This window comes from Lactuca sativa, chromosome 8 (assembly GCF_002870075.4).
Source record: "Lactuca sativa cultivar Salinas chromosome 8, Lsat_Salinas_v11, whole genome shotgun sequence".
NCBI classification, from domain to species: Eukaryota; Viridiplantae; Streptophyta; class Magnoliopsida; order Asterales; family Asteraceae; genus Lactuca; species Lactuca sativa.
Window position 1 is genome coordinate 149,677,602 of NC_056630.2, and position 11,128 is coordinate 149,688,729.

General features: G+C 35.3%; 1 protein-coding gene across 1 annotated transcript; it reads left to right on the top strand.

The window, feature by feature from the left end:
* The first annotated feature begins 9,287 nt into the window (after window positions 1-9,287).
* Window positions 9,288-10,870, top strand: LOC111907076 (DNA-directed RNA polymerases II and IV subunit 5A). Its single transcript, XM_023902866.2, has 5 exons — window positions 9,288-9,446; window positions 9,564-9,792; window positions 10,156-10,335; window positions 10,409-10,522; window positions 10,611-10,870. The coding sequence occupies exons 2-5, from the start codon at window positions 9,586-9,588 to the stop codon at window positions 10,734-10,736; spliced, it is 627 nt and encodes a 208-aa protein (XP_023758634.1). The 5' UTR covers window positions 9,288-9,446; window positions 9,564-9,585; the 3' UTR covers window positions 10,737-10,870.
* Window positions 10,871-11,128: the final 258 nt, after the last annotated feature.

Consider the following 11,128-nt stretch of genomic DNA (forward strand, 5'->3'; position numbering starts at 1 on the left):
GAATTTAAATGATAACAATATACATGTGCATTTATAGAATGGTCTCATAAATATCTAACAATCTCCCACTGGACCATTAATATATATAAATGTGCATATAACCATATAAACGCTTTAATATATGTTATCATAATATTGGTATCATAATATTATAATACCAATATACATGTGCATTTATAGAATGGTCCCATAAATATCTAACAATCTCCCACTGGACCATTAATATATATATATATATATATATATATATATATATATATATATATATATATATATAAATGTGCATATAACCGTATAAACACTTTAATATATGTTATCATAATATTGGTATGAAACATCCCAAAAGTACAAATCAAAATTTTCATTTTTAAAATATTATTAAAACCATAATATCATCGCCAAATTATAAAATCATAAACCATGTATCTCAAAATGTCATAATCTCATATCATATATCATATCAAAATATCAGAGTAAAACTCCCAGGCTGAAGACTGTGGTGTGTGTCATACGATCATCCCGAGTCCTTCCCTTAGCTAGTCGAAGTACCTGAAACCAAAACTAAACACTGTAAGCACGAAGTTTAGAGAGCTCCCTATACCATACACATATAACATGCAACTAAGAGATACGGGCCCCGTCCACACTCCGCAAACTAGTAGATACGGGCCCCGCCCACACTTCGTTGACTCTGAGATACGGGCCTTGCCCACACTCGGCTACTTCGAGATACGGGCCCCGCCCACACTCAGCTACTAAACAAACATACAAGTATCACACAGGCAACAGGTATAACTAAATCTATCAGTCAGGCATATATCCATTATTAAACTAAACTGTGAGATACGGGCCCCGCCCACACTCGAGTACTATGAGATACGGGTCCCGCCCACACTCAGCTACTAACATATCATACTACATGTCGGCCTTGGTGCCTTAGACTCGTTCCTACTAAAGGGAAAATCACCTCACAAGACTGACTGCTGAAAACTCGAGAGAGGAATCCCTGTCTGTTGCTCCGGTGACTCTCCAACTATCTGTTCCATAACAACACTTAATCAAAATATGATAATTCTTCTTAGGGTAAAATGACCATTTTACCCCTGGTCAAAGTCAACCTTCCCGGTCAACTTAACTCGCCGAGTCAGCCTATTAACTCGCTGAGTTCTAGAACTCAGAAACCCTAAAATCACGATTCGGCTCGCCGAGTCACCCTATGACTCGTCGAGTTCCCAGGCTACCCATCATCGCGACTGGGCGAACTAACTCGTCGAGTCCTAACATAATCAGAAAAAGGGACAAGATGATCCACTCGTCGAGTTCCTTAGCAACTCGTCGAGTTTTATGAACATCATCGGGGATCCTCGATCGGACTCGCCGAGTTCCTTTATAAACTCGTCGAGTCCCTTGCAAATCTAACCTAGATAGCTGAATTCATACTTCTAAGGCCCCAAAATACAGATCCAGATCGTTTTCATGGTCCATTTCTATAAAGTTGGTGACTTTATGGCTTTGCACACCTCAAATGGACCCAAACTCAAGTTATGGTAACCTACTTCCAAGAACATGACCATTGCTTGGAAAAAAAAACAGGTTCAAGACCTCCTTTATGGTTCTAGAAGCTAAATATCATAGGAAGAAGGGATTGCTTGGCATACAATCCATGGAGAGTAACTTATCCTTTTCAAATGGACCAAAAAGACCCATAAATCAACACTAAAAGAGATCTAAGCTATGGGTTACCAAGCTAAGAGCTTTTTACCTCAGAAGGTTGCCAAAGAAAGGTGAAATCCTGGATCTTGATCTTCTCCACAAGCTTGATGGCTCCTAGCTCTTCCAACTCTCTTCTATATCACAAAAACACACTCAAAACCTCAACAATATCTCAAGGATGAAGCTCACAATGGATTAAGGTTTTTGGAGGATAGGGAGGCTGTTAAGGGAGGCCTAAAAGGAGTTAAGTGTTTTAAATAGGGTGCAAAACCCTAAAAATAGGGTTTCCTCCTGACGGACCTACTCGTCGAGTTTAGGCTTCGACTCGCCGAGTAGACCTTTAAATCTTGCGTCCCATCTGGCATCTACTCGACAAGTTAGGGCTACCAACTTCATCGACTAGCTTTTAAAAAATGAATATTAATTGAAATGATGCGTACCAGGAACGGGGCATTACAATTCTCTCCCACTTGTCTTAGACTTCGTCCTCGAAATCTGCTGCGTCTGAAAACAACTCATGTAGTGCTCCCTCATCTCCTTCTCAGGCTCCCATGTCCACTTTAAACCCTTACGGTGCTGCCACTGCACCTTAACTAACTCAAACCTCTTGTTCCTCAGTTCCTTCGTCTTTCGATCTAGGATCGTCACTGGTCTCTCAATATAGTTTAGGCTGTTATCAACCTGAATATCCTCAAGAGGTACCACTGCTGAATCATCCACTAAACACTTTTGAAACTGAGAAACAAGGAAAGTGTTGTGAATCTGGTTGAGCTCTGTGTTGGCCTTGCCTGGTGGTAAAGGATCTCACAATCATAGTCCTTCACCACATATACCACCGACGCTGCCTCATGTTCAGATCCGACTGATCCATGAGGTACCTCAAACTCTTATAATCCATGTAAATGGTACATCGGACCCCATAAAGGTAATGCCACCAAATATTAAGGGTGAACACAACTGCCCCAGCTCTAAATCGTGTGTCGGATAGTTAGCTTCATGAGGCTTCAGCTGCCTCGACGCGTAGGCTATCACATGACCCCTCTGCATCAGAACTGCACCCATGCCCGTAATCGACGCATCACAATACACCACAAATTCATCTACTCCCTCGGGCAGAGTCAAAATTGGTGTCTCGCACAACTGCTGTCTCAGAGTCTCAAAGGTTGCCTGCTGCTCAGGCCCCCAGCGGAAGACCACCGACTTCTTGGTCAGTCGGGTCAAAGGAAATTGTTGTGTATAATTGATTGGTAAATAAGTAAATACATATAAGTCGAAGTTTATCTATTACTTTTATCCTAAGAGGATAAAAGCGATATCTCGGCCGTTCGATGATTTGATTTGACTTATGTGCCGGGCTCGGTCAGAACTAAATTGATGTGTTTGATTAAGTTCTATGTCAAATAAATTTGAGATCGAGAAACCAAATGATAGACAATTGGTTCCATATAAATGTCTGCATGATATCTGAACAGGGGACTATACGATCCCTTATCTAAAGGACAGGATTGATAAGATCAGAGTTTGACAGCGTCTTTGAGAGCTACGATTGCTAATCGGATTATACTTGTATATATAGTTACTAGACTTATCCAAGTGGGAGACTGTTGGAATAGTGTCTAAGGCTGCAACTATATTAGGCAAGTATTTGACCCGGTTGTGCATGGTCCTTTTGGGTTGCCTTCACCATAGCAACTTGACAGGATGATTTATAATGAGAGAAGAAATATTATTAATATATTATGAGAATAATATAAGGAATAATAATATTATTATTTGATTAATATAAGTCATAAATTAATTAGGAATTAATTTGGTGACTTAAAGAGATTAATTGAATAAAGGGGCATAAACTGTCAATTGTATGATAGGTTTACTTTGGGCTATAATCCCTTATGGATAAGGGGGGACGGTTTTGGGGCTTTGGATAGACCTTGAAATCGTCCAATGCTTATCATTAGGGTATTGGATTGCTTAGGGCCTAAGTTATCCAATTAGGGTTTTAAGGGTGAAACCCTAGGAGCCTTACAAGTATAAATAAACCAAAGGGGTTAATGAAATCGGCACTCTTGCCTTTGGAAGAACCCTGGCCGATTTCTAGCTCCCTCCCCTCTCTCTCTCTAATCATCCTCTTGCTAAGTTGGTGTTTGTAAGCCATTAGAGGAGTGACAATTGTGACACTAAGCTCCAAGGACAAGAAGATTCAAGTAAGCAACTTAAGGTAATCTTCTAGATCTGTTTTTCTTATGTTATTACCTAGATCTATTGTTCAAAAGTCTTGGATTCAATGCATGTTCAATTAGATAAACCTAGATCCAAGCAATAGGGTTTGTATGTGCACATAGGAATGTTCATATGGCTAAAACCCATCAAATAGTCCCTTGGTGTGTTAGTGGAGAAGAAGAGAGGACCATTTTGGAAGCTAGTCTTGGAGTGCAAGTTTTGGATCTGAGCTTTGCAAAGGTGGGAGCATCATTTGGAGGTAAAAAGCTCAGAACTTTCCTCTTTATTTTGGTTATGTGCTTCATGGTCCATTTTCTAGGGTTTCATCCCAAAAAGGGAGACTTTTGTGTAAATGGACTCCCTAAGCCTTGATCTGCTCCATTTCAGCTTAGAATGTGTTGTAGATCAACAAAAATCCAAACTTGGTCGTGGTTGTGGAGTCATGCATGAGTTTTGGTCCTATTGAGAAAAGGGGATAAAAGGTTGGAGTGAGCTATAACCTTTTCAGCCATGCAAAGGCCTAAAGGTCTCAACTTTATGGTTTAGGAGGCAGAGGAGTGACTAGATCTGAAATATGAAATGTTGTCTAAATCGATTCAGACCAAAATCTTTGAGAAAGTGAAACTGGGACTTACGTAGGGCGTAATCCCAGTACGCGCCGCGTAAGGGGTCGAGTCCCCCGATCCTGATTAGCCGGAGTACGCACCACGTACGAGAGTGGGTACGCCCCGTGTACTGCTTGATGTTGACTTTCTTTGACTTTTTGGACTTTTGGGTCAGGAAGGGGTAAAATGGTCTTTTACCCATCCATGGAATTGTAGAAGGGGTTTTAATCTAGCCTTTGAGAGCCATTATTTATTTGAGGAATTGTTTATGTGATTAGGCGGGGGCTAGATTAGTATTTTCATGTGCGAGATTATCCAAGTTACCCGAGGTGAGTCTTCTCACTATATATTACCTTGAGTGGTATCTATGTGTAGACCAGAGGGTCTTATGTGTATGTGCATGTTTGAGATTTAGTATTGTGATATGTATGCTATGTGTTATATAGACCGGACCGAAAGGTCCAACGATATAGACCGGACCGGAGGGTCCAACGACATAGACCGGACCGGAGGGTCCAACGAGTTACGGGACTGGAGGGTCCCGCTGAGACACATCGACCGAAGGGTTGTACTATACCCTCGAGTGGCGTATGTGTTGTCTGTGGTGTTTTGGGAAACTCACTAAGCATTTATGCTTACCGTGTTATGTGATATGTGTTTCAGGTACTAGCGAGGATCGCTGGAAGGCGCCGACATGATCCGTACACACTGGCAGAGGATTTATTATATGATCTTGGGATATGTTTTTATCATGATGACATTTGTTGAACATGAGATTTGAGAATGTTGAATGAGTTTTATATTGTTGAAAAATGAAAAAATTGTTTTAAATTTTTACGTTGTTACATTAACTTTGGTGCTCAAACTCCTTTGCTTCAGACTTAGATTACTTGGACAACTTAGTTCTTCTTCTTGTGCTGAGCATAATTGGAGTACTCATGCATTTATTCACTCGCTTAAAATGAACAAGTTGACTACAAGTCATGCTCAAGACTTGGTTTACATCCACAATAATCTATGACTTTTGTCAAGGACTCCGAATGATGATGTAAAGATGTGGGATGTGGGTGGAGATGCTTTTGATTCAATGGAAGATGTCTGGTTTTTGGAGGTTGCCGATCTCTCACTAGATGAACTGGATTTTGAAAATGATTTGATTATTGATAATTAGTTACTTTTGAAATATTTAGTATTTTTGGAGTTTACACTTTACATATTTTGGAATTTCTTTAATATATATATATATATATATATATATATATATATATTGTCGTATATCTGGCATATCTGTATACTGAATTTTTGAGTTTTGCCGTTTCCCGTTGTCGTATCTGTTTCTGTGCAACTTAGTATGCAAGTTTATTTGTTCAATTATTGTTTAGCTTTCGCAAATGCACAACAAAGTGGTACCAAAATATATAGGATAAGTTTTTTTTGCTCGAATGATGAGTTTTAATTAATGAGTTCTTGACTGCTAATTTCTTGAAATCAATGAAACGATGAACGTATTATCGAGTAATGATTCTCTATTAGTTTCATAGAGTTTCTTGATCAAATTGGTACCAAGATCTAACAGGGTGAATCAAGGGAGATTCTTTGAAAAAAAGTTTTATGAGAAATAGGTAATTAAAGGTATTCAAATTGTTTTTTTTTGGAGATTTGTATTTAAAACCATGGTCCAACAACAAAAGAAATATTATGTAGGTGTGAAATGTTGAAAGAACTCACAAAATCTATTTGATAAAAGTCCTTAGTATTTTTACATTGTTCTTGATGTTCAAGGTTTTGTTGCATTATATTAAATAGGTGTCTGAAGGGAGTTATTTGGTGAAAGGTATTGTCGATATTGATTGGTTTTATCATATAAAATATAGTTCTCCAAGTGTTGATCGAGAAGTTACTTATCAAAATAGTTTTAGTCAATGGCGAATAAAATATGGGCATTGTCGAGACAACAATGTGTATGTGATGCTTCATTTTAAGCATCACATAATTGTGATCATTCAAGAGTGGAATATTGGAATCGGGTTTCAGAAATGGATTGTGGATAATGGAGGGTATCATTAAAATCAAAATTATTTTGGGATAGCCAATATTTATTATACAAAACTTACATCAATGGATGGCTATATTGGGGTTGATATGGTGGGTATTAAGGATAATTTGAGATTTGGATTTCAGGAATAGAATATGAAAATCTTGAGGACCGTTTTCAATTTTGTTGTGTCGATTACATTTTTGGCTTAGACCTTTTTTTTTCTAGGATTTGTCACGACTAGAATCCATTTGAAATAGAAATGGAATGTGACTGGAGAAAGTTAAAATGAAATTAGAGAGAATGGGAGAAAGTTGAAATAGAATTGGAGAGAATGTATGGTTTTTGAAGTTGTTGAGTCATGAGTGTGACATTTATGGGTGATAAACAGAACATTTTGAAAAAATGGACAGTGATAAACACTTAAGAGAAGAGAGATAGAGTGATAGTGAAAGAGAATTAAAGTGGAGAAAGTCAAGAGAGGTGTACTAACATGAATTAACTTACATGTTCTTCTATCAAATCTCCAGTATTGCACTTGCTTGTAGTTGTGTAGCCAACAATAATGTTGGTATCCCCTTTGAACTTGAACTTGCACGTCGTACGACTCTATGTACCCTAAGATTACCCCCATTAGGGGATTTTTGGTGAGCTGCTCACGGAAGATTTATTAAAAAAATGAATTAATTTTGGTGAACTAGGCCGGCAAAGCAACCCAGCTGACAAAAGATCACAACCATTTCACTTTAACACGTGTTGAACAAATAAAGTCTTCCACCATATTTTTTTAGATAAGATTATATATTTTAGGATACAAATCATTATCTATTAAAAATCTGATATTATCTCAATCAAAAAAATTTAAAAAAAAAATACTAGAATTTCTATTTTTGTTCTCTATAAATAGAGTATAATGTTGATATACTTCTTATCTTATTTCAACTTTTCATTTCTAAACCATTTTGATTTCTTTAATAAGATGAATCCAAATTTCGTTTTAAATCTTGATGATTCTCAAGATTATCAAAACTTTCAAAGTTATGAAACCTCATAGTTTTTCACAAATCCCAATCAATTTCCCACCACTGAAAATGTTCAAACCTCGCAAAATACCGAAAAAAATCCAAGAGGTGATAAATAGAATGCTGATGAAGATATCACTTTAATGTCAACATATTGTATCGTTAGTGAAGATGAGAGACGTAGAAAATTATGATTGCATGTATCATTATTCATAATATGATACTTGAGGATGAAAGATATATATACCTTCATTATTATGATCTATCATAATTTATAACTACAGAAGACGAATAATCTTTTGAATACTCTACTCAACGAGTTGGAGCTCTATCCAGTTATACGACCAACGGGGCACAAGTTCATAATAGAGAAACTTATAACGCTCTAAAAAACGATTTGATTGAGCATATATGGAAAAAATTCAGGATTGAAGAATAATTTAGTAGTTTGCATCTTCTGTATTTGTAACTTAGTTTATCTATTTTTTTAAGTATGTTTCATGAATATAAAATATTTTCTTTACCTATTTTTATTTAATTTTATGTTTAAAATAAATAATTTCTTTGTTTCAAAATAAAATATTTGTTTTTAATATTTTTAGTAGTTTTTAGTAAAAGAAAAATAAAAATAAGTTATATTTTTCAAATAAAAATGGGTGTAAAAAATTAGTTTGAATTTGTTGTATAGGTGGAAGAGAGAAATTAGTTTTTTTATTAGAAAAGTTGGATTGAGTTGTCTTGCCAACGAGGATAATCTAAGCAACTTCTTATCGTTGTTTCCTTTGCATTGTAACATAAAAAATCATAGCACTAATATCTTTTTTAAAATCAACATTATGATTTGACAATTCAACCGAAAGAGCAATTAACCGACCTCAACGAATGATCAAATTCATATCACATAAAAATCATAGCACCTTGATCTTTTTTAAACACAACATTATCATTTGTTACAATTCAACCTACTTAGTATTTAACCAACCTCAACGATCTATCAAATCCATATCACATAAGGAAAAGAATAGCCACGTAATGATACAAAGGTTTAGCAAGAATGATTTATAGAAATTGTGACGAAGAAAATATATATAATTAGGGTCGATTTGTTTATTATTGACATTTATCGACAAAGGATAGCAACAAGTTTGCAGCAGATTAACGACACATTAGTGGATAGTGACAAATTAAAATTATAGGCGCCTTAACGATACGGACCATGTATGTTCGCACACCCGACATCTTTGTATGTAGGTATGACTGCTCACTATTTTGATAAAATAAAATTGTCTAATTGAGCATTTTGGATTGAACAATTTGGTTTTGATATCAGATATTTAGATTGACTTTTAGCGAATCCAAATTATTATCTTGATTTTGGTTTAAAATAAAAAACTATATAGTCCAAAAAAAATCAATTAATCACGATATATATCTCTTTTATTAGTTGTAATTTATACTTGATTCTATAAATTGATTTTTTTTTGGATCCAAATAAATGTAGGTACAAGAAGCATATTTAATGCAATATTAACTAGTAATTTTTTGAAGTTACATGTTTAAATTTTACTTACATGTGCTAAAACAATTTTTATACAATAATATTTTCAATATCATTGATGAATTGGGCCCAACGAAACTACTAATAATAAGAGGGGTCTTGTTGCAAATGATTATAAACTTGAGGGAGCAAAATGCCATTAATACTTTCAATGTCAATACTTACCCCATTTTGACCAGCGGTCGTCATAAAAATTCCGCTACACAATTTTGCAAGAGCAGCTACAACAAAACTTTCCCTCGTCGCCGACTTCGTAATCGGACGCGCCGCTGAGAAACCCTAGTTCACTTGTTGTAAGTTATCTTCACTAAATGTATTCCGAATCTTATCTAGAAACAGTTTCTTGAACGAATTTCTGTGTATACCTTTGATTTTTGTTATTTTGAATAGCAACTCTTGTTTTGATCCAGTAAAAGGAGAAGAAAGCGAAAGATGTCGACGGCGTTGACGGAGGAAGATATCAAGAGGTTGTACAGAATAAGGAAAACAGTGATGGAGATGTTAAAGGACAGGAATTACTTGGTTGGAGATTTCGAGTTGGAGATGGATAGAAGGCAGTTTATTCAAAAGTATGGAGATAACATGAAACGTGAAGATCTCGTCATCAGCAAATCCTTGAAGAACGATAGCTCCGAACAGGTTCTAATCTTGCTTTAATGTAATTATTCCTATATGATTTTGTGATTCGATTGTGCTGAAAACTTAGTAATCAGTGCTTATAGAATGTAAGTTCGGATATCCTCTTCTGTTGTTAATTACTTCTACTAGGTATAAATTTGAACCAGTTATCTGTCTGATTCCTCTTAATGACATTGATTTCTATCATGTATTTGTATATAACTTCTTTCATATACAAATTAGAAGCAGAAAACATAGAAATTTAGGGTTAGAGTACATATCAATGAGTTGTTGTTCATAAGAAAACATGAATCAGGAAATAGTTTATTGAATTTTCCATATAACTTCGTAACTAAGATCGGTTCTTGCTAATTTCACTATCAGATCTATGTCTTCTTCCCTGATGAAGCAAAAGTTGGAGTCAAAACAATAAAGAATTACATAAACCGAATGAAATCAGAGAATGTCACCCGAGGAATCCTGGTTGTGCAACAAAATCTCACTCCATTTGCCAGAACTTGCATTAGTGAGATATCTGCTAAATTTCATTTGGAGGTTTTTCAGGTAATTTCATCATGGATTCTTAACATAGGTTTATTATATGGATTGACTAATTTATAAGTCAACTGACATGCAGGAAGCAGAGTTGCTAGTGAATGTAAAAAACCATGTTCTAGTCCCTGAGCATCAGGTTCTTGCAAATGAAGAGAAGAAAACATTGCTTGAGAGATACACAGTAAAAGAAACACAGGTGAGTTTATATATATGTATTTTTATTGTTGATTTAGTTAATTACTGATTGAGAATTTGAGCTGAATGTTTTGAAAATTTGGGTGCAGTTGCCTCGAATTCAAGTGACAGATCCAGTTGCTAGATATTATGGGCTAAAACGTGGGCAGGTTGTGAAAATCATTAGACCAAGTGAGACTGCTGGGCGATATGTTACTTACAGATATGTTGTCTGAATGAGTGTCTGAATTGTGAACTTGGATTATTCAGCTTTGTTGTGGTGTAATAACGTTTGTTAAAATCGCATTATTAACATTAGCAACTCTCTTAATGTGACATTCATGATGATGGAAGTCAAATTGGTTATATACATTATTAGAGTAGATATTAGTTTACTAGTTGTGAGACCATGTATTATATGAGTTTATTTTAAAAAAAAATTAATTATGAAATTTTAACAATTTGAAAAACTTGAATTTATAAGAAAAATGAAAAAAATTGAATTATTAAAATTAACGAGGCTTAATATATTGAATACATTATATACATAAAATATTTCTAATAAATATCTTATATATATTATCTTACATATTAAATATGGAATTTAGTTTAATAAAATAAAAAAATA

Excerpts from the sequence above, each read along its gene's own strand:
- LOC111907076 (XM_023902866.2), top strand. The coding sequence starts at position 9,586 with ATGTCGACGGCGTTGACGGAGGAAGATATCAAGAGGTTGTACAGAATA. Across the intron at positions 9,793-10,155 it reads AGAACGATAGCTCCGAACAG|ATCTATGTCTTCTTCCCTGA; the intron begins GTTCTAATCTTG and ends TTTCACTATCAG. Across the intron at positions 10,523-10,610 it reads ACACAGTAAAAGAAACACAG|TTGCCTCGAATTCAAGTGAC; the intron begins GTGAGTTTATAT and ends ATTTGGGTGCAG.